Below are 24,815 nucleotides of genomic sequence, written 5' to 3' on the forward strand. Positions count from 1 at the left end.
GAGTGCAAGGCTGTAACTTGCTCAATACTATTGGCTAAACCAGTGCCAGAAGTACAATCCCCATGACTCAGCCCTCAAGTCCAGGAGCTGGAAATTCCCCTCTGCTTTCCTGTCTGTCCAAGGGCGGCAGGCAGCAATGCCCGTGCCCGCTGTGCTCTTCCCTCTGTGCCATCCCTTACCTCCTGCACTGCCAGCAATGGGGCCGGCGCAGCCAGCCCACAGCTCCGTGTCCTCACGCAGCCACAGGGCTGCTTACCACAGGCCAGGAGAACCCCGACTACGTCAAACACCTACACGGCCTCATTTCGGTCTGAGGGAACCGAGGACCACCATCTACAGGATAAGAAGGCAATCAGAAGGCCAGACGTCGCCCTCGGGCCTCTCCGGACCTCCCTCCAAGCGGAGCCCAAAGGGACCAAGTCCCTGTCCTCACCCTGCACCGCACCGGAGAACCCCAGAGCCGCCCAGCCTCCGGGGAGAGCTCCCGAGCGCGCACAGCCGGCCCGGCTCGGGACACTGCGCTGGCAGCGCGAAGGACAAGTGACAGATAGTCAGAATCCCTGCCGGCACACCGGGAGCGGCAGCCCCGGGACGGGCCCGGCCCGGCCCCCCGGGACCCGCTCCCTCCAACAGACTTCCGCGTCGGGGGCCCGTCCGCGCATGTGCACGCGGCACCGGCACCCCCCCACTCCACCGGCCGTCCCTGGCCGTACCACTGTGCGCCCAACGGATGGGTAGAGGCGAAGGACGGCAACGGCTCCAGGCAGCTCCGCGCGCCTGAGCCCGCCCGAGACCCGTCATCGAGAATCCTGTTCTCTCCTCGAGCCTACGGGTGCCCTCCAAACTCGCTTCTCGCCCAGTAACCGCGCGCGATCTACCCCAACTTCCCCCGGGGATGTACCGTGGTACATGCCGCTCCCAGCTGATTCGGTGGCTTGACGAAACCATCGCGCTCAGGACGGGGGGAGCCGCGGTGCCGGAGGGGGGCACGCATTGTTGCGCGAGGGGCCGAGCGGTGCTCCGGGGAGGGCGGGCGCGCATCGCTGCAGCACCGGGGCGGTCACCGGCACCGGCGGGCGGGCGCCGCCGCCGCACGGAGCTCCGCGTCCCCGTGCCACAGCCCCTCCGCTCCCCTGCCCGCCCCATCGGCAGGGTGCGGCCGGGCCCCCCCGCGCCCTCCCCTCCGCCGCCTCCCCAGTGGTGCCGCCCGGCTCCAGCTGACCGGCCTGGAATCCCGGCCGGGAGCCGCGCGCCCCCCGCCCGCCGCCGCCCCGCGCCCCGGCCCCACCATGGGAGACGCCGGCAGCGAGCGCAGCAAGGCGCCCAGCCTGCCCCCGCGCTGCCCCTGCGGCTTCTGGGGGTGAGCCGGGCCCGGGGCTGGGCTGGGGCGGAGAGGGACGGAGGGGGGCGGGCGGGAGGCGAAGGGCGAGGCGGCGGGGGGCCGCGGCCGCTCGGGGGGGAAATAGACCAGGTCGTAACACCGGGCGCTGGCCTGTCGCGGGGGCCGAGCCCGCAGCTCGCCGCGGGGAGGGGGCGGCCTCGGGCCCCTGCCGGGCGGGCCGCGGCGTTCCCCCCCTCGGCAGAGGGATGTCTCCCTGCCGGTGGGTGCCGGGTCCCGGGGGTGCCCGGCCCGGTGTCGGCTCCTGGCTCGGAGGCAGCGGGTGCCCCGGGGGAAGGTGGCTGCGCTGCCCCCGGGCGCGGAGGGGGAGGGGGTGCCCGCGGCCCCCCCGCCCGGACACCGCGGCCTTCCCGGCAGCGCGGCGGGGGAGGCCCGGCCGCTTCCCCCGGCACGCAGGTTCCGAGAGAGAGAGGCCGCCCCTCCTCTGGGGCTGCGGGCTCGCTGCGGGGCCTGCCTCCAGCTCCTCATGGGCGCGGGTGAGCAATGCGGGCCCCTGGGTGCCCTGACGGGTGTCCTGACACATCCCTGCCCCGCGCCCGGGAACGGCGAGCTGTCGCTGCAATTGACGCTGGGCAGCATAACTAATGAGGCGAAAAGGCTAAGGACAAAAACATACTTCTTTCTCCGCCTTATGGAAGCGAAGTGGTTCATAATAGATAAGGCCCTTGCTAGCTGCTTGCTGATACCCTTTTAGGAAGAAGGAAGTAGGGGTCATTCCTGTTTGTCGAAGGTGAAAAGGAAAAGTAAATCTGTTCCTTCCTAAACTAACACCTCTAGGGTCATGTCTGTTGAAGATATTTCCGTTAGTGATTTTTTTTTTTTTAAATCAGATGTGCCAGAGGAGATGGTATTCTAGCAGAGACCCATCGTGATAAAATGTCTTTAGTGTCTGTTGCAGCAACATTAGTCCCTAATGTTCTTATTTATGGAAAATTCAAAGAATATGTGACTAAATAGACTTTTGAAGGCCCACCTGAGATTTACACTTGTCGGTGATTGTACCTTTGTGGGATTTATGTAATGCAATTTAAGGTACTCTGGGGAAGTGGAGGCTGAGAGAAAAGAGATGCAATAAGAGTGATTTAGTGATGTCACTGTACATTTGGTTGGTTTATTGAAGTGGCAGGATTTTAAAATGAAATCCCATTTTTGAGTTATGACAGAAGCCTGAATTGCAACAAATGCCATGGCCCTGTTGGGAGTCATCTTGCAGGACAGATTATAAATACATAGTAAATTATTTTGTTTATTTTTTTCTTGTTAGGCTTCCATATTTGGGTCTGATATTTTTTGTAAAGTAGTGGAGAACAAGTTTTTGCTATCTCTAATGCAGTGCACTGACTTCTGTAACGTGATACTTATGGGAGAATTGTCTAAAGTTGAAAGTGAACTTTTTCTTTGGGCTCAACTTCTTGGCTGGTTCAGCATGTTTTGATAATGAGAAGAAAATCTGGTGCTTTGTGTTCAAGGATCTGCTTAATGGTTACAGGAGGCTCTCAAGAAAACCCATTGCCTTTAAAACTGATTTTTTTTAAACATTCTTCCCTTACACAAGCAGATACCAATTGGTGTTTTTTTGCTCTCTCCTTTTCTTTCCCCTTCAGAGTGCCATCCGTGCAGGGGTGTTTTTGTATGATAATTTTGAAAGACAGCAGTGTGGAACAAAACCCTCACTTTTTCCACTGATACAGTGAATGAATTGGCCTGTTTTTCAGTCTCTTTAAGTGTCTGCCAGGTGCATTTCAATACACAGTGGCAAGCTAAATATCTATTTTTCCACTTTAAAAAAAGTCTGTACTGTCAGTTTCCAGAGTTGATTACTATACTTTTCAGTCCTGAAAAAGCTGAAGTGACCTTATTTGCCTAGGCCTTGCTAGTGGTTGGACAGGTTGTCTGGTAAATCAGTGCAGATGTGCCTTTCTATTGAAGTTGCATTGTCAGGAGTTCATAAGGGGTTACAGTTTTATGACAGCTTTCTGAAGAAAGTAAGTCATGATATTCTTCTGAAGTGGAAATTCTGCTGCTCTAGATGTCAGCTAGGGTTATGACCAGCAACATGTAAACATCTTACATTTAAGCATCTCTAACTTTCATGTCATCTTAATGTCTGTCAAGTCACGTTTTGGAACAGCAGGGCCAGGACATTTAAAGTCATGAAAAGTTCTGAAACTTGTAATTTGATGTGTTGGTTTCCATTGAATTTGTAAATAAGGTAGTGTAGAGGACCAGTACAGCTTTCAGTTTTCTAGTCTCTGTGAGTGCAGTGGCTGAGAACCCTTTCACAGTTCTTGAGTGAGCCCAAGCCAGGTAAGCAGCAGAGCAGTTCTTGTGTCTGGAGGTCAAACGGTAAGGTCTAGACTTTACCAAGTATAAAAGATGCCTTTTTTTTTTTTTTTTTTTTTTAATTGATTTTATGTAATGCTTATGGGACTGTTTGTAGTAAGGTGTATGCTGTCTGCAGTAAGCCACAATGACAGGAAACATTAAGGGAAGGACTGAAAGAAGTATTAAAATTGAAGTAGGCTGTGGGTTGCTGTGCTTGCCCATTGATTGAACAGGGGTAGAAGTAGCTCCAGAAACACGTGTTGATAGTGATGGCATGCAAAGAGATTACAGGAGCAGACTAGTATGTACTATTGCATTGAAGTTGGAGGGGTTCTTCTTTTAAAAGACTTGGGCTTATGTTAGAAATTCAGATCCTCTAGGTTTCAGGAATCTCTAGAGACTGGAAAACTACTAAACTCTTGATGTTTCAAGATCTAAGAGACTGAAAAATGAACAGCTGAAAGAAGATACTTTTGAGTGAGGCTGTTAAGAACTTCTGATACATCTGCTTAAGGTCAATAACTAACTTTTGCTTGCCTTTTGTTAAAGATTACGGAATCCATCCTTAAATCTGCAGACTTGCCCTTCTATTTAGAATCCCCAGTCTGCCATTTCTGCTCAAGTAAAGTTTAAATGAAGCACTGAGATGATCTTTATATTTTAAAAAATCATTTCACTTACCCAGATAATCTCAATTGGGAAACCTCATCAGTATTAATGTTTATGAAAAATTCATGCAACTTAGTGTTTGAAAATATTCTGCTCCCCTTTCTCCCTATTTTTATATCTTCAGCTTCGGTCATTAGCAGCTATCTCACAATTTATTGGAATGGTCTTAGTGTACAAAGATTGGAAAGGGTTCAGTATGCAAGTTTTTATTTTAGATTACTTCATCTAAAGTATGCTGTACTTAGCTTCTGATTCCTATGACCTGGAAAAATGCTTTCTTGTTTTCCTGGTTAACAGACCAAAGAATCATAGAATCATGTAATGTTTATTTGTTCTTGTTGGAAGCGTTTCCCTTATGGTGTGTATGAGCTCAAGGTTGAAGATTTTATAAATACATGAAAATATTACTGGGTGTATTATATTCCAATTGAGCCTTTTTGCTTATTAGAGATGAGGCTGATTATTTAATGACCTACATGTTGTCAATTTCCCTTTGGCTTTTAAAGATCTCCATGAAGGTTTCACTTGAGTGGAACCATCAGAGGGTTGGGGATATTACTGTTAAATGGTTATATGCATAGAAGGGACTTGTGAGCTGGTGGTAGCATATATTGTGAAAAGAGCATGTCACAGAGGGTTATGCTTTTACAATTCTATTTGTACTGTAGTGACTGCTGCTTATCTTTTTTACTGTCCAGACTGATACCATACCACTGCATTTAGTGCCTTAGAACCTGAAAAGAAGGAAATATGTTAATAGACATAAACCAAATGAATTCCATTCTTGAAATGGTGGTAACCAGCAGGAAGCTGATTGAAAACACAGTATGATTAGTTTCATCTCATCTTAGTTCTGGCAACTATAAGGTACTGTAGTCAGCTAAAACTGATAGCAATATTATTTGAGAACATGCCAGCAGGGCTTTTGCAGGATGTTGCCATTTGCTCTGCCTTTCTGTGACACTGCATGCATCATATGTGTGATGAGACACTGTGCCCCAAGCATTCTGTGCAGGCCCAATTCAGAGTTTTATTTCTGAGTCTGGATTTTCCAGTCACTTGTGTATCATCAGATCCTTTCCATGCCAATCTGGCTCTTTCCTCGGTTTTTGTTTGCTAAAATTAAACATTTGATCAAACGGTGAATCATTTAACATAAGCATAATGAGTTTGTCAGTGTATATCACCAAAGCATGCTTTTAGCTTCTAAACAAACAATGGTTATATGTATGTGCCATTTAGAAGCCTCTTTTCTGACTAGTCTTTTCTTCACTTTTTTGGGTGATTACAGCTGTTCATTCCGTAGGAACTCTGAGTGTTCCTTTTTAATAAACACTGCCTTTTTAATAAATGCTCACAGGCAGTGTAGGTCATTGTGAATGCATAATGCCTCCCTAAACCTAATTTTTCTTTAATCGTTGTTGCAACCTTACATAGATGTTCCTAAATGAGGCTTGAGTAAATGTTGATATATGTTTCCCCCTGAGAATCTATTTTCACTGGGCTTGGATCATGCAGTTCCTTAGCCAGGCTTTCACTGGCTGGCACTTTGGATCAGATGCTGGAGTAAGCAGTGAATTTGTCAGTTTGTGCGAGACAGTGCTATTTTAGGTTGAGACTAAAAATACTTTAATATTGTAATTTTTCAATATTATGCATGAACTTATACTCTGTTAAATTCTTAAGCAAAGGAACTTGAAGCAGTTTATATTTAAATCCAGCATTAATTGCTGTAATAATATATCTATTGATGTGTTGCACAAACAAGTGACAGATTATTTAACTGAAAAACAAAGAATCTGATGAGATACTAATTTATTTACAACTTTTGTATAAAGTGCTACAGGGATGTTGGAGAGACACTGAAATTATTTGCTTAGATCCTAATTTTAGACGATATTGAGAATTATGAGGTAGAGAAGCTTCTGTCTGATGAGAGAGTGGTGGTGAGGAATTGAGCTTTGTCATGTTAATTGTTTGAATAAAAATATGCAGGATAAAGAATGATGAATTGTGATTTCCCTCAATCATAATACAACTAGAAGAACATATCAAATAAAGTCAAAAGATAAAAAATTTATCCACTTTTTTGTACAGTGAGTACTTGCCTCTTGCAACTGCAGTTGCAAGGTACTACATTTTTGCTAAGTTTTCCATTTGCTGTAGAAGCTTACCTTGTGAAATGGGGTTTATTGGCATTTGAAGTAAAAGCAGATGAACTGGATTTAATTCTTTAACTGTAATAAGCTCTTTTCTAGGAATGTGAAAACAATGCTTTCTTTTGCAGTACTTAATAGAATAGACAAAACAGAAAGGAGATTTTGTTGTTTAATGAAAACCAGCTGTTCTGGATCAGACCAAAGATACATCCAGCCCTATTTCTGATTTGGGTGATAAGTGATGCTGAGGGAATAGGCATAAGGACAGAGCAAGCATGCAGTGATGCTTATCTTGGTATACCTCCTTTGCTTCTGGCAGTCTGACATAAGGTTGTCCTCTGTTTTATAGATTTACAGCTTAGTAGGTCTTACCTATTTTTCAATAAATTTGCATAATGAATTGGTGAGGCCATATGTACTCTTGACCCTTGCAATGTCCTCCAGGAATACATTCCACAATTTGACCATTCTCTCTGTGGGGGAAAAAAAATTGATTTTGTTTCCTTTAAACTTGCTGTGTGATAATTCTAAGGAGTGAATAAATTCAAACAGCTGGTATGAGGGTGTTTTATTTAAGGAGATCCAAAAATAGGCCTACTTGATTAAAAATGTCTGTTAACTTAGTGCAGCCAGAATTTGGGGAAAAAGCCCTCTTGCATAAACCATAAATTTATTCAAAATCTGTATAGAAAATGCTTTATATATATTTTCTAATTTTAAATGAGTGCTGTGTTAATTATAGACGGGCATATCCAGCACCTTTTAATCTAATTGTAACTTCCTCATCAGTGAGAATGAAATTCACTGTCGTAGCTGCTGTTCTTAGAAGTAGAACAAACAAGGAAGAAGTAGATTGTCCTCCTTTTTTAAGCTTGGAGGAGTTAAAAGTTACAATGTCTAGGTCACCTTCCTGGTTTCTGTCTTTCTTGTGCGACAGAACCTTCTTCTTGTCTTCTGTGAACTGTGGGTAGTCAAATATGCTACTGTTTGGGCAGTACTGACAATTATTCCACAGTTAAAGCTAGGAAATATCTGTCTTAATGCTAGTTAATAAAACATCCAAATGTTGTATGGTACCACAGATGAGCTTTGTATAATGCTTCATTTTGGTGAAGATGCTTTTGGTTCTCAAAAGTTTCTGATAATAAGCCTAGTCAGTCAGAGGGTTATAATATAGGTATCAGTTTTGGGGAAATACTGCTGCTGATTTTAATTCCATAAATTTCGAACAATTTACCACTTCTGTTGAAATTTGATGTTAATATTGTTGCTGCAAGTTGGACAGCTGTCGAAGGCTCAAATTGGTGGAAGCCTCACGACTCAGTATTTCTTTTTAGGTGTTGAAATCAGTGATGCAAAACATTAACTATCAGGAATGAGCCTTGATTGATGTATTTATTGTAGATGTCTAGTTTTGACTTGAGTGTTTTCAGTAATTTGCTATGCCATTACTGGATTTTAATTTCTTTTTAAATTAGAAGTTAGTGCAGATAAATAGACACAGGCTTTCTTTAGAGCCAGTGGGTAAAAATTATGAATGTGATATACTTTCTCAGCCAATTACTGCTTATATTCTTTGAAGTTAAATATGTAATTGTGTTCATGTAGCTCCTCACATATTCAGCCTTGACTGATATAGTTGACATTGTACTTCAGAAGTTAAGACAAATGTCTTGTGAGTGTTGTTGGACAGTATTTGGTCTTCATTATGTTGAAACCCTTATTTGGGTTAAGATAAAATTCATATTCACTTTAGGCTGGTAAATTCCATAATTATTTTCTCCCTTTTTTCCCCCTCCTTTTTAAACTGAAGTGTCAGAAGTATTTCCTGTCTATTTTAAATAGGCAGGGCTCACTAGGATGGAGTCCCTTCTTTGCTTTTGGAAGAATTGAAAATCAGGCAGTAGCTGCATCATGAATCAACTCCTCTCGATGATAGATCTGTGAAGAAACTTAGGACAGGTGTCTCTAGATATTAAAATGGCATCTCCCCTGGACACTGAGAAGGCCACATAACAAAATATTGTTGAGGACACCGTATGCATTGAATAAAAAATGTTTCTGACAACTGAAACATTTTTGTGAATGGCCACAGTGGTTTCAGGCTGTAGAGATGACATTAATGTACAGAAGTAGCAGGTTGGTATTTTTAGGTTCTGCAAAAATGCCCAGTCGTTATCTTCTAATTTCAGATTTTGATGTAAAGCTATTTTTGTAATAAAGATGAGTCTTTTGTTTGAAATGGTGGAAAATTTATATACTTAAAGAGTATGGGGTTAAACTTCTATTTTTGACACTTTTTTGAAATTTTGAATGTCAAACAGTGTATTGTAATGCATAGCTCTGTTAACTCTAAGTTATTCCTTACGTATACTCAGGAAAACATAGTAGTTGAGGAGTTGCAGTATCCCATGAGGATAAGGAAGATGTTTGCAGTTGTCTGTTCAGTTTCTGTTTATAGCATCTGAATAGTAGCATTGTGGTAAGTGCAGTACTTGCCTATACAGAAGAGTTGTATTTGAAATTTGCTGATGGGTTTTTAAACTTAATGTTTCATCTGGCATCTTCTATGCAGCAGGGAATGCTGCTCCATGTTATGTGTGAAAGACTTCTAGGTGTCCTGTTTGATTCCATCTGTTTAATCTGGCCACCATTTGCATGCTCTGAACTTGCACTATATAAGTCAATGCAAGGAAGATAAATTTCAGTTTCTAAATATGGTAATATTTTTATTAGTGTTTTAAGGAAATCTATTTCTAATATTACTTTTATCAGTGTTATGTCCTTTAATAAATGTACTTTGGCTAGTGTTGGATTTCCAATGTTTGCGTGTTGTAAATTAGAGACTAACTGGAAGTAATGAAAAATTTTGAGTGGAGATAAAAATCAGTTTTCCTGAAATAATTTTAATAAGCGGTCAGACAAACAGAGAAAAAGAGTTTGGTTGATGATTTCTGTCTAGTTTTTGGCTTTTTAGATCTAATGTTGGGTGAATTGTTTATTTGAAGGCCTGTCTTAGTAAAGTATATATTTAACTTCTGCTTGGTTGAATGGATGATTTAAGTTGAAAGTCCTATTTTAAGTCCTAAGCATCTAAGGAAAAGAGAGGAGGAAGGGGCACAATACTCGATTTGAATCAGTGTTCAAAAGAACAAAAACCAGAAAAAACAAGCTGGTTTCATGATAATCACCTAGTTGTACCCCTGGAAAAGCAGAATCCAAAGTCATGTCATCATTGACTTAATTGCTAAAACACAACTGTCTTTCACAATATAACTGTTACCAACATCAACTCTGTTGCCATAACTGCAGCATTTTTATCTCTAATTATTATATTCAGAAGTGTCTCAGAGGAAGCTGCATACATAAAATAGGTAAAATGCTGTCATTTAGCCAGAGTCCCTCAGAATTGGAAATTGTATTGTCCTCTAACTATTGATTAGATGTTATTTTGGTCCAAGATAATGTCAATAGTAAGGAGCCTGGCTTTCTGATAAATCAATTGAGTGTCTTTGAAACTTTTCTTTAACAAGTATCCACTATTACTGAGTGAAATGCATTTTTTACCTGAAGCATGAAGAGTTCTAGGTTGGGTATTACTGGTGCCAGTTTGCAGGATGAGGTGTTAGTAATGCTTGTTCATTGCTTAATGCCCTACCTTTTCCTTAGTAATCTCCTTCAATGAACTAATGGACAGTAATGGTTTCCAAAATTGTCTGGGTGTTAACAAATGCTTGCTTATTCACGCAAATAGGTTTCAAATGTTCCTCTGAATTGTTAACATCTTTATCAATTTAAAATCTATTCATTTCTATTTTTAGAATATACTTTTGACTGTGTATTTCCATGAAGAAATTAAAGCAATTCTCATGTAGCATGTTTCCATAATGAAGATTCTCTCCAATTTGAATTTGCATGCATGTTAGTATAATTACTCTGTTTTTAGTAGGAATAAAGCATTGTAATTTAAGTTTTTTAAATTCACAAAATTTTACAAAATTTAAGATACATTTCAAATTCCTTGAAGAAGCTGAAGTTTTGTTGTTTTTTTGTTTTTTATGTAGATGTGTGGATGACCATCTTTTTTGCTGTAACTTATAAAGGGCTTTTAGTATTAGTCCTTATATACTCAGTACCTTCCCTAGATGCTGACTCATTTTTGAACTTTTGAAAGAAAGCAATTAACAATAATATTTGTACACTTCAAATATATTTTTCTTGGCATTGACACTTTGTGATTAGTACTTCTTGGCAAAATAATTGAAATTAAACTTGCTTTGGAAATAATAATTAAGATGGAGCAGGTTGACTCCTTTTATTTAGGAAAGTAGACTAACTGCTGTTTGTTAACTCCTGGCATTGTCAAATACATGTAGTGTTTGTGATACTCCTAGCATATCTGTTTTGGAGTATAATTCTTTTTCAAATCTAACATCAAGCTAAATGTTAGAATGCCTTTGCATATAGTGTTGAATATCACTATGCATTCTTCTCTTACTTTGACTGTAGTTTATTAGAAGTTATTTTATTTTGGACAACTGGATGTGTTCCTGTTTAACTTTCTCTTGGGTACTGCTTTAGATGTTGAGCTCTAATGCTGATTTTTTTAAAGATATCTGTTTATTAAAATACTTTAGAGACAACCCAGAAAGATATGAGTAGTGGGATGTTCCATTTTTAATAAAAGTACCCTTCCTGACATTTAAGTTTTGAAAGGATTTATTGCTATTTCTGCTGCTGATACACTGTCTGACAGTCAGTCCATGTTGTTTTCTGCATGGACTCTGTTTTCATCTGTGAATCATATGCCCTTCTTCATTCAATTCCACAGTATTTTAGGAGTCCTGAATAAGAGATGTTGTAGCAAGGAGTATTTAGGAAGAAGGACTATTTTAATTTAGAAGCAGGTGTTTGTTTTAAATCAGAACTTGCTGTAGGACAGTATTGACCCGTTGACATGTTGTTTCCCAGGTGGTTCATCTGGAAGGAAGTGTTTGTGGTGGGTGGAGGAAATCTCTTTCAATCAGAAGAGTTGCTATGCAATTAGAAGAGCAAGAACTGCCTGCATTACACATCTGTGAGTCTCAGGTGGTTTTGCAGCACTCTCTTGATGAAGATAGGACCCCATTATTATCCATTATTCTGTGATGCAGTCTCTCCTTTGACTATTAAAGTTCTTGTGTGACTAATTCAGGAAAGACCAGAAATCTTTCTGGTGAATGATTAACACTTCCTGTTCTGCTCAAGTGACTTGCAGAGAGAGATTCAAAACCACAGTGATGTATATTATTATATAGCAAATTGATGCATTATATTATACTGAAAATGCCATCACTCAGTGGTATAACAAGAACTCCAGCATTACATTACAGTTTAAATTTTAGTTGCCTGAGCTGAAGCACAGCTGAAATTCAGATAACAGAAAGTACTGGTTGGTGTTGAAACTGCTGTAATTGCAATCCCAAAGTAAACAGAACTAGACCAGTGCTTTGAGAAACTTAAGTCTGCAGCTTTCAGAAATCTTCGTCTTTTTTTTTTTTTTTTTTTTTTTTTTTTTTTTTTTTTTTTTTTTTTTTTTTTTGTTACTTTCTGTGGTTTTTCCCCCCCCCCCTTTCAGTTCAAGTTTCCATCACATTCATAGGTGCCATTGAGACAGAAAGTGATTTAGCTGCTTTCTTATTAGCATTCTTTTTGACCTTATTATTTTAGTTTGCTGATTTAGAGTGGCTTTCTGACTTCTCCTAGCAAGGTGTTTTTTGCAAACTTGTATAAAGAAGAGATGTTATTTTTTTTAAATTATTATTTTTGAGGACTGTTTAAGGCCACTAAACAGCCAATGAGTATTTTAATGAGTTGATGGTCCAAATGCATTTATACTTCTAAGATTACCTAGTAAAATTCTGACACAAATGGAAACTTCAAGAACTTGTGTTCTTTGGGTGTCCATGAAGGCAGTTAGAGGAGAGGGCATGGAAAATGGTGAGCATGATCTTCATCTTAGAATTATTACCTTGTTAATCAGTGGTGCTTTCTGTGGCTTAGTTTTCTTGTCCCTCATCATTCTGCAGGACAAATTCTGAAGGTAAGTGTTACATTTTTAGTAGCACAGCTGACTACTTAATTTGGAGAAAGTAGACCAGTTTTTGGAGGCACAGGCATTTCTTCAGTGTATGGGAAAGTTAATCTACTTTTTCTAAGTATATACCTAGATATTACCTCTGTCCCCAAAATCATACCCTTAGGTCATCGTGGTTGCAGCAATGACATGAAAGACAAGTGTGTTCTACCAGCCAGGACAGGTGGCCTGATTTAACGTTTCTGTATTTTTTTCAGCTGTTTTCATGTATATGTTGTTCAGAAACCCCTGTTTCTGGCATGAAATGTGCAAACACTAAATGTGGTATTCTCCTTACCACAAAAGATTGAACTCTTCAATTTGTACCATCTAGAAAAAGCTAGAGATGTGTTGAAATGACTTGGAGTCTAGTTGAATTAGGCAAGTGTAAACATTTTCTTTGAGTGGGTATAGGAAGTATTTTGCTTTCTGAAAACAGAGCAAAATCATCTACGTGAATTGACTGGAGAAAAATGGTGCTTAGGTGAAAATCTGTCATCTGCCTGTACTGTTTGCACAGGGTCAGATGTTGAGTTAAAATTTTGGGAAGTAAGAGGTCAAGAAAACAATGCACATTAAATTAGTAATTTCATTAGTAATTTGCACGTTTGCTATTCATTAGTTTAACAGCTGAAGACACTTTTTTAAAAAATTTTTTTTTAGTTCTGTTACATGTCACTAAATTTCCCAGACTTCTGTCATGTGTTAGTGTAAAAAAGATTCTGTGAGCCCCTTTCATCAGAGGCCTTCCCTGTGTAAAGGATGCAGCTGAAGAAGGTGCACAGCTTTATGATTATAAACCTAAAGTCAGGCAGAATCATGGAAATGCCAGGTTTTCTTTTTTTATTTTACTTGAAGACTAGAGATGATTGAGGAATTATGGGCTGATAGACTGCTTGCTTAATTTTTAAAACTCATTTTAACTCCTGCTTCTGTTTAGGATTCAGCATTGATTTGACGTAGTTAATGAAGCAGTAGAGTTGCAGTTTGCAGCTGCAGCCTGGCACAGTGGCTAGGTGGTTCAAACTTGCTTGTTCTTGTGTACTGAGAAGGTTACACACAGCTTGGATGAGAGTTCAGGATGAGGTAAGGCTTTGGGGCTCATTTGTATTACTTGCTGTTAATGATCACTCTGCTTGCCTTTGCCTGAGATTGCCTTCTGAGATGCATAAAAAGCTGCTCTAACGAAAGAGCCTTTGCTGTTTGCACGCATGAGAATAAAATATTTAACTTGGCTCTGATTTCCCACTGTCAGAATTGGATGAAGTAAATGTACTGATTGTGATTTATTCCCTCAGTCCCCATTATTAGAGGAAAATAAGAAGTGAGGCTTGTTCCCACACTTTCTCCATGTTATTCTCAAATAGGAAAATGGTGAAACTAATAATGGTTTCTCTGAGTGATGTGATGCCCTTGTTTTCGTTCATGTAAATAATTCTAGGCTGTCTACTTTGAACACTTAGAAAATAGTAGGAACTACCTTGTGAAAATGACAGCTGTGAAGATTACAGTTTACATTAATCTGGATCACTGAAGATGGAAAAGCCAAAATATCACCCTGTGTAAAGTTTCCTTCTCCTGTCATGGGATGAAGGATGTAGGATGAAGGATTTTTTTTTTTCACTAGATGTTTAAAACCCTTGAACTTTAAAGCAAAATATGTATTCTGACTTCTTTTTACCTTGGTAATTGAAATGCAGTTGCCTGAGACCTTGGAAGTGTGCTGTGTGAAATAGGAGAAAGGCACAATACATTACATAGGGGGTCTCATCCCATCTTCACATCTGACTGAGTCCCTTTCTAGAAAAAGTGCTGTTCCCTGACCTGCCAGCCACTGAAGGGCACTTGGAGCAGCTCATTTCCTCCACTTCCTATGGAGAGATGACCAGTGCAAACCTTGTGGAGGAGACTTAGCTGCCCCTACAGCTGGTCCACTCTGTAGTAGCCTTCTGTAGTAGCTGTGGTCTATCTTAGGGGGCTTTTACCTGAACAGCACTGGAATAAGAGCTCCTGACTCAGCTTCCTAGGCACCGTGTGAGAAACAATGTCCACAAACATCTACACTCAAGAATAAATTTAGGCTGGCAAAACTTTAAAGGTGATAGGAAGGGGGAAGGGTAAAGCATGTTCACATTTTCATTATGCCTTTAGTTCCCTTGTTGCCTTTTCTTCTGAGTTCTCCAAGTACAAAAGAAAAACCTAGGTATTTTTATTTTTGTCAACAAAATAATATAATAGTTTTGGGTGACCTTGTTCTGTCTGTCCTCCAGCCATTAAATTTTAGTTCTGCTGCACTTGCATAAAGGCTTTAGTTGTAAATTTATAAGGAAAATGTCAAGTGACTAGTCAAAAAGTGTGATCTGTCTTATTATGTAGACACTGCAAACTTCTCCACATACTGCTTAAAACTCTTTAGAAAAACCTCACTGCTTATGTGCAATTGAATTATGACAGCAAGAAACACATTACAGAATGGTAAGCACCAATGCATTTTACAGTTTTGCTTTAGATCTTGATGGAGTCAGTAGGACATTGGAGGGTAAGGTTTAAGATGTTTGAGAGATCCCAATTATTTACTTAAAAGAGGCTGTTGATGGGTTTTATGTAGTTTTGAAATATACTTCAATTAATTGTATGAATTGACAGAACTTATACGTTTAAAATGCAAAAGCAGCCTGATGGAGATCCATCTATTTAAATTTGGGAGTTTAGATTTGTGGGTCACTGATTAGCTCAACAGATTAGGTGGTGTCAAAGTTGTTTCCAAACAAGACTTACTGCTGTTGATGGCACATTTGATGATTGACCTAAACACTTAACTAACCCCCTGTGATTTAGCATGCATAGTGTTTACTTAGTTGCATTTCTCATTAGCTAGATGCTGAGAGGAAATGAGATTAGCGGGTTTTGTTTATGGTTTGGCAGATTCTTGTATAACACTTTCATGTACTGCTGCATTGCTAAGATGATAAATAGGAAATGCTGGGCTTTTCAAAGTAGAAAAGCTTCTACTTGGTTTTTTTTGAGCTTTATGTGGTTGGTTACAATTTGGAAGTGATAGCCATGTACATCCCGCTTTTCAGAGCTGCCACAGAGAGACTGAAATGTAAGATAAATACATTTTTCATTAATACTTCGATTCTACTAAACCTAAACTTGGAACACCAATCACATGAAAATATTTATTTGTACTTTAGGGACACAGAGAGTTCTCTAAACTGGAAAAATAATTTGTCAAGTTGACATTATGCAGAATTGTCAAATGTTAATAAATCAGTGTGTTCTGCACTAGAGGAGTTCAAAATCCTAAAATGGAATTGCTTCCCAAAGCACGTAAAAGAAGTGTGATACAACATAGACTGGGAAATACCTGTGTCTAGTACAGATACAAATGAGCTCAGCTACAAAAGTATAATGTTGGGAAAAATGCAGAGGAGATTGAAAATGAAATTATTTGTTCTCCAACTTCAACAGAAAGGGAGATCTGTAAATCTGTGGAGATATGTATGAGGAATGCTGAATGATCTCTACAGGGTATATAATTTGCTACTTACAGGAACAAAATTTGAATGGTGATGAGGTAAGAGCAGAGGGCAGAGTTGCTTGCACACTGTACAACCTGTGAGGAATCATTTGAGCTCAATTTCAGAGGAAGCACAGTACAACTTTATGCTGCAGTTGGTGGGTATTACCAAACTCCATCTTTGGGAGACAAACAGTAAGAAAGAACTCGAGCTTTATTTTCCCTCTCTTATGTCATTAGGAGGAGTGAGAATAATTCTGAAAGGCATAAGGTTGAAAGATGTTTGTGAGAAAAACAGCTACAGTTTCTCACTACACCTTGGAGCATGAAAATGGAAAAATATTACTTTACATTGGTAGAAATCATGAATCAATGGGTATTTTCATTCTAGAGAATATTGCAGTCTCATCTTCTGTGTTTCTCTTGCTGAGCTTGTTTTTGTACGCTTTCAAATATTGAAAAGCTTACACTGATGTAAACACAACTGAATTCTGATATAGAATCATAGAGTCTGTTATATTTTTTTTTCATGCAACTTTATTTTTGAATGATTCCTGGAAGGGCCTTTTAGTTAGAGATGCCCTGAAAATAACATGATTGGGTTAAAACCAAAAGACCTCATTATCTTTCATGAGTAACAAAGCAAACACAGTTCTTGTAACTGAGTGTCCTTCACTGAAAATCTAAATATAATAAATGATTTCAAAGCATTTAAGTGACTTGTGCATTAAACCCTCTTGATGCTCAGGAGCCTTTGAAAATGTTGCATTATCATCCCTACTTGCATAATGTGATCAAACAGTGGTTGTAGGTTTGTAGGACTGAATCCAGAGCCAGAACTGTACTGAATATCTTAGTGGAGTGATTTACTTCAGTGGCAGAGTCAGCATTGGATAGTCTAATATATGACTTGACCTAAGTGCCTTTAAAATTTAGTTTGTCGTCCATTTCTTTTAGAAAACATGTATATGTTTAATATTGAACCAGCTTTTAACAATCCTGAAAGGAGTTGCATGTTAGAATAAATAATAGTTTTGCATCTGTTCCCCAACTGGCAATACAACAGAGTAAAAACTGTTGTATATGCAATCTGTAGTTCACATTCATTCTTGTACTAAAAATTCAGAACATTTTAAAGGAATATAATTAAATAAGATAACTAAGTGTGGTTCTAGTTTGCACATCTGAAAATAAGTAATAAATATATGGTGACATTAGTATTTTTGAATATCCATATTAAATGTTTTTCTCTGGAGTGCAGTTGCTTTCACTGTAGTTTCAGAATAATTATTTAACGATTTCATAAAGCAGGTTTTGGTTTTTTTTCTTCTTACTGGTTACTCTTTTATGTGTTTAATTGCTGGTAGAGATCATCCTGTGTGTGTACAAAAATGTAAATGTTTTCCCCATTAATAAGATGCATCACTCCATAGTAATCACTCCTACTATTGTTTCTGATCATAAACTGTTTTGGAAGAAATACTTTATCAGCATTATGGTCACATTTTATTTATGATTATTTTTTTGACAGACCCTTGTAGCAATATACCAAATTTTTGCATCATTTGCCTTATTTTCAGTTTCGAGTTGGGAATTCCTTCAGGTATTTGTTGTACTTCAAAAAGACACAGTAATTTTTCTTCACAAAACGTTGTGGATTTGTCATGTATGTTTACAGCTTGCAAAATGGTCTACAAGTTTGAGGGAAAAATTTGGAAATCCCAAATGTAGTGGGTCCATTCTGTCGCATTTTAACTCCTGTGTGAGTTTTGCTGCAGCCTCATTGTGCAGTATGTTTAAGTATCTCATGGAATCTGGCAGTGCTCGTAGTAGTAGGATTTTTCCTGAACAGAGCAATCAAATAAATTGTTTGAAGTAGGGGACAAGACAGGATTACTGAACACTGACTAATGTGAGGGGAGTAATTTAGATGATGGTAATGGGGAAAAAACGGTGTTTCAAATATACTTAATTTTGGGTATCCTGAATCAGCACGTTTTCAAGTTCCCATACTTCTTAAATTCAGGGGAGAGATGCAAAGGGGCAGGGACAAGAGGTGTCATTAGTATGCATGTTTAACATTCAATCCTCTGAACTTAAAAGGTGTTTGCAGTATTTTTGCCTTTACCAACAGTGCTTGCCATAATAAATGCACCCAAAAAGGCTCCTCTAGTTTCAATGAGATGTGGATAGCTATGCTGGGTAAGAAATATTCCATGAGGCCAGACAAGCTGTAAGCTCTGACGTTCCAGGGTGTGATGTTTGATTCAGTACAGTTTTAAAAGCCTCAGTAACTTGGGAGCTGAGTTAGTAGTGAAAAAACCGCATTACTCCATCCACACAAATTCTGCTTTTGTGATTATGTATGGTATCAACAGAAAGTAGAGCTTTTGTACAACACAGCTTTTATGGAGAAGTCTACTGTTTTTGGAGGTGTTCTTCCTTTCCCTAAGCAGCCTTTAGATTATTTGAGACACTTCTATAAAATCATACAACTTTTTTTTTTCTAGCTATACTATAAATGCCAGAAGGACAGCTGCAATCACTGACCTTCAGCTGTATGATAAGAGAAAAAATATCAAAACCTTTGAGCCTGATGTGTAAGTGCATTGCTTTGTACATCAGGGAAACATCACTGAAGAGTGAAGACCAGATTATTCAACTGAGTATTCCAATTCACAGGTTTTTTTTTATTTTTTTTTAAACCATAAATGTACTACTTCTGTTCAATATGAAAGTGATGATTCAAAATAAGACACTTTCCTTTAGGGAGCAAAAACCAGAAGAAGGAGAGACAGATATGGCAGTCTGTCCCATTGGCAGCTGCGAGGTAAGAAGCAGGTAGTTCAGAAACTTGTTCATTTTTTTTTTTTTTTAACTTTGGACCATTTTGTCACTGTTATTGAGGAGGCTTCTGGACCTTGTGCTCAGGGATGGAATGTTCACACTGTATTACAGGGAACAGATCTTGCCCACATTGTGTGACCTCTTTTAGTATAGGTGTTATAAAGAAAAAATGAAACTTGCAGTGTAGTTACGGTCTCTTGTACAGTACCAAAAACCACAAATCTGAATATAACTTTTATTCCTCTAAAACTACTTAGAGTTATGGTTCCTGTAGCTGATGGGTAAACTAGGAAAGGTGATTTAAATCACCTTTAATGCAAGCTTAAATGCAAGTTAAATGCAAGCTAGAATCCTTACTTGCATCTTGAAGATGCACTTTAGGAAAGTGTTGGTCACTGATTCACAAATAGTAAGAAAATTTAGCTTTAATAGCAAAAATAGTGTAAGATAACTGGGGAAATGGGAGGATTTGTGAGTTTTGTTGAGGTTTTTTTGGGTGGTTTTTTTCCCTTGTTTTTTTCCCCCTATAATGAGTATCGTAACAGGGAAGAACATAGTTTCATAATTTTAAAGGCATTTTATTTCAAGTCTGAGTATTGAATGTGTGTTTAGAAAGTTATCTAGAGAAAATGACTTCTAAGCATTATATCTTGATATTGCTTTGTACTCTTACATTAGGAAAGCCAAGAACTGACTGCTTGATCTTACAATTTCTAGTCAATTTCAGGTTTCCAGGCAGCACAGTTCACAAGCTATAAACTGTCTACATTAACAGTATACTAAAACAAATATACATATTTGTATCTATCTATAGATGTGTATTTCTGTCTTGGTTGGAGCATGTGTTAATAATTCCGAGCTGTTCACTTTAAGAGTTGAACTTGGTCATCCTTGTGGTCTCTTCCAATTCAGACTATTCTGTGATGTGTGTATATATATTTCTCAATATCTGTATATCTCACTTACATTGAAGCCATTGACCTTAGTGCTGTCATACTAAATTGAACATTTTGTCTGTTGCAGCTGACTTCAGCAAAGAAGCTGTGTTACCTTCTTTTAAACTTTAAGACGTAGGGATACAAAATTTCTTATGTGATGCATGGAAAAGCAAAAGCTTTATCAATGTTTAGTAAGTCCAGTAATTAGGATTCTCAGATGGCAGGGAATAAAAATCTGGAGTCTGAAGCTCCAGCCATTTGAAAATACTAAGTCATGTACCTTTTTAAAAAGCTACTACTGAAAGAAAGTGTCTCACTTACTTTTATTCTGTTGTTGTTTTAACCTTTATAGAGACACTTAAAACTGAAATTTTTCAGTAGACTAGTAGGCCTGTCAAACTACTTCTTTGCTTCTGTTGAAGTTACAAAAATCTCCAGAGCAGAAGTGGGAGTTCCTGCAAACCTTTACTGAGGGAGCAAGAAGTGAGTTGAAATTATGATTTTATTCACTTTGGCATTGCTCAAGCATTTTGTGAATGACTCTCAGTCTATTTAAATATAATAAATATTCATATTTTTATATAGATTCTTTCCTTGGTAGTAATACCTTCCAGTGTGTTCATTCTGATTTGCTAGTTTTATTGTGCTGAAAAGAAATGCAGGAAAAAATAGACCAGGATTCTTGTAATACAGTGTAAAAAGGAGGCAAACAGATACATGCTTGTGTAATTGCTCATGTTTTCTTTCCTATACTGGCTAAGTGTTCTGGGTCATTTTGTTTAAGTGATACTGAATCCTATAATATGCTAAGTTGTAATATTTGTCCCATTTCATTTAATACAGTATTCAGCATTAACCCTTCTAATAACACGAAAGACTACCACAACAATAAATGAATTTGATTCCTGAATGCTGGTTTTGGTGAGTGGTATTTCTTCCCTGTAGATTTACTTGCAGACATGAGCAAATAACATTTACAGTCTAAATTATCCTAAGTAGTGCCCACTGCAGAAGGCATTCACTGCAGCCTTGTAATGCAAGTGTAAGCAGGTTATGATTTAACTTGGATTTTGTGGAGCTGAGGGAAGATCTTCTGAACTTCCTGTAAGTGCTGTTGTGACTCACCCATTGGTACTGGAGTGTGGTAGCCTGCTTCTGTAATGCATTTCCTTTATACATTAAATTTTTTTTAGTGTTTCTAGTAGTTTAACTGATTCAGTGTTTACAACAGCGGAAACCCATGTGTGCTGATAGTTTGAGTTGTAAAATGTTTCACAGATGTTAGAGTACCTAGAGAATTTTAAATGTTCAGTGCAAACTAGCAGAGACCCAGATTACAGGTTTCATTAACACAGCAGACAGGCACTGTGTTAGTTCCTGCTTGTGTGGGTACTTTTCTGTGATGCCACATGATTTTAAGGGTGCTGGGTACACCTATGGATGTTAGACCAGTGGTATATTTGAAAGTATATTGAGTCATTAATAAATAAATAAAATAAGAATTTTCTGACCTTGGTTATGTGAAAGCTAAGGGGAAGTGACCACCATCTAATAAAGATGAGCAGTCTCTCCCCAACTTCCTTTGCTGATTTTGTATTGCCATATCTGATATTTTAAATATTTTTTAAAGTTCTCCAGACTTTTTAAGCCAAGAACTAAACTGAGGTTTGGAGTCCAGTCTACTTTCCCTTAGTAGGTCAGTTAGATACACTGGAACAATTTGCCAGTTCTTCACAGGATGTGCTTAAGAAAAAACAGGTGGAATATTTACTATTAAATATTCTCACTGGATTAGTACACTGTGGGACGCAACTGGTCTTTCTTAGAAGCACTTTTGATTTAATGCATACTGAGCTCATACCATAAACATCTCTCAGGAAAATAAGTGATTTTAAGAATTATATTTGCAAGGTATTTTCAAAGTTGGCTGTAGTTGCATACATATCATAACACCTGCATTATTTGTTTTGTGTCCAATTCACCCAAATACCTTCAAGAAAATAAAGATTAAACTTCTGATTATAAAGTATTGTTGTTGTAGATCTGTCTTCTCAGGTAGTAATCAAGTAAATAACAGAGTTTGATGTTCATGCCGGTGGTTCCAATTTAACAAATTGTAGGAGTTCCCAGGTATGATAGGTGGTAGCTGGAAGTTAGCCCATGTGTAAGTGATTAGAATATGCTTGTAGTAGATTGTGAGCAGTGTTGGTTGACAACATGATTTATTCTGTGTCAGGGATAACAGCAGCAGCATTTACAGTGGTGAATGTTAGTTAAAATTTCAAGCAGAGTCCTTTAAGCCTGAGATGACAGGCTGTATGGAGAAAGATACTTTAAATGTATCTGTGAATCTGTTCTCTACTTCTGTGGATACAGATGCTCATAGTAGAATATCAGGGATTGATTTTAAGGCGTGCTGCAGTTGAACATGCAGAGAGAACAGTTCTTGGTCACAGTCAGAAACAAAACAATTGATGACTCTGACAAGATCCCCAGCACTTGGATATTTTAAATAATTGTGTTTTGTTGGGATAGCTGTATTAACTACCAAATCTGAATATGTGGAAACAAATTGCTGTTGCTTCCTTTTAGAATTTTGAGAAAGGTAGTTTTAGGTCATATTTTGAAAAGGTATAGTGAGTTGAAAGATGCAGAAATAAGAAATGCAGAATAATGTAGCATAAAAATGCCAGTGTTCCATTAGGACATTGTGGTTCTTGTCTGATAGATTCAATTCAGCACTGCTGTCTGGGTTGTTTTCTGTGCACTGTGCTCATTCTATATCAGTTCTTGTGGAAGATACTTTATGCTGTTGAGTTCCTCATCAATGCCATGACAGTAGTAATGACCATTTGGCTCCAAAAGAGAATGGAAAGATATTTGTTTATTAAAAAAAGAAAAAAAAAGAAAAGCATATGTATAATTATTAACATTTACTTATTAAGACTCAAAATATTTTTATTTAATTGTATCATTTTGTTTCATTATTGACAGAGAAAGTTAAACATACAAACATTTATGCAGTAACCTTTCCCGTAAGGGAGAGTTCTTTTATCAGGTGTTTGTTTCAAGAGTTACATTTTTCTCTGTAGAAGAAATTAATAAACAGAGACTACTAATATCTTTGTTTTATTCAGTGAATCATGTGTGTGTTAGCTTGAATTAACCTGTGATAAAAGAAAATAGCAAAGACTGGAATACTGTCTACAAAAAGAATGCATAGGGTGTTCTTCATCAGTGTTTTGAAAAAGCTTTGCTACAGTAACTTAATGGACTTAGTTCTTCTGTAGTAGAACCAAATTATATGGCTACAATTACAGAAAGTTTATAGGTCTGGCTGCTAGTCTCACTGTAGCTAATGAGAAAATTTAATATAATAATAATTTAGTATTTGCTGTTATATCATTGATAGGCAGGTTTAAAATCTTCATTTAGCAAATAACTTTTTTTTCTCCCTCTAGAATTGTAGTAGGGTATTTAAAATACTTTTTCTTTCTGAATAAACTTGGGATGGTATTTCTGTTGTAATTACTCTTGGAGATCATGCATTTGCATTCAGAATGCTGGAAAGTGCAAAACATTGACACTGGTGCATTATTTATTTTAAAGTTTTTCCTATTTTTTCAACCACAAATTCTGGACATTATGGCTCAGAACATTTGGACTCAGGATGTTTATTGCAATCTATTTTTTAATGTGTAGTTCTTTAGCCCAGTTAAATTTATTGTAAGCATTTTTCTATTCAAAGGAAAATTGAGAAGCATTTTTAAATAACATAGCTGGATAAAGTAGAGTTGAGGCAGCTGTTCCTCCTGGGCACATGAATCATTAGGATTTGAGCAAAAGAGCACGTTTACTTGCAGTTCACTTACTGAACTCTACCACATTGTTTACTCATTAACTTGCCAAAATCCCTGGAAAAAAAGAATGGCATTGAGCAGCATTTCCTGGGTCAAGCTCAGGTCTTGGAAATTGTGTTGAAGATACAGGGAGGAGCTGAGATTTTCAGATATTAAAATATCTTTCATGTTTAATGTTTTAATCACAGCTTAAGAAAACCTCAAAACCACCCAAACAAAAAACCCAAAATAATGTTTCCCTCCCCCCTAAAAGAACTACTCGAGTCTTTCAAGCACTTCCATTTTGTTTTGGATTTCTTAATTGTGCAGATTTCCTACACCCCCCCCACTTTGGGATTTGTTTTTAGGCAGACTGATTTGGGATGTTTCATAGAGAATACCCCTTCAGTAGGTGAGGGATCTTGGGGCTGAAGACACTTGCCATGTCCAGCATCCACTGGGTTTTAGAAGCTCCTGGGAAAGCAACTTTGTACTGAGCAGTGCTGATAAGAGGATGGTGCTTTATATGAGCTATTACTGGAGCTGGAGGTCCCTGCCTCTCAAGTGTGGTGTTTCACTGAACTAATGGTGGTTAGTGTATAGCTGCTCTTGTATTTCTTTACCTGTGTTTGTGCTTGGTGCACATGTGGGAAAGAAAAAATTGCACCTTTTTCTGTGTTCTGATTCATGTCTTTCTTTTTATAAGCCTTTGTTATTATCAGCCTAATTCCTGCTTATAGTGTTTTGGGGGTTTTTTAAGGGCCTGTTTGCTTTTTGAAGTGGTGTTACCAAACATGATTGTCTTGATTTGTTCCTTAACTCTTTGTTCTAAATTTTACCTGTTTTATTTATTCTTTTTCAGATTCTTTAGAAGTTGAATGTTTAACACAGAAACATTGTGAAGAAATTATTTATAAACAGTTTTATGCTGGTTACAAATTCTGTGTTGGTTGGAATTATGCTCAACTGTTAGAGAACTTCAAAGTTACTTATGAGAAGAT

General features: G+C 38.6%; 1 protein-coding gene across 1 annotated transcript in view; it reads left to right on the plus strand.

Annotated features, from left to right (window-relative positions):
- The first annotated feature begins 1,029 nt into the window (after positions 1 to 1,029).
- ZFAND3 (zinc finger AN1-type containing 3) overlaps positions 1,030 to 24,815 on the plus strand; it is a 133,097-nt gene continuing 109,311 nt past the window's right edge. Inside the window, exon 1 of the mRNA XM_079298387.1 lies at positions 1,030 to 1,360. Within this exon, the coding sequence (XP_079154513.1) occupies positions 1,290 to 1,360 (71 nt within the window). The 5' untranslated portion in view covers positions 1,030 to 1,289. The remainder of the gene's footprint in view (positions 1,361 to 24,815) is intronic.

This window comes from Erithacus rubecula (assembly GCF_903797595.1).
Source record: "Erithacus rubecula genome assembly, chromosome: 2".
Taxonomy (NCBI): domain Eukaryota; kingdom Metazoa; phylum Chordata; class Aves; order Passeriformes; family Muscicapidae; genus Erithacus; species Erithacus rubecula.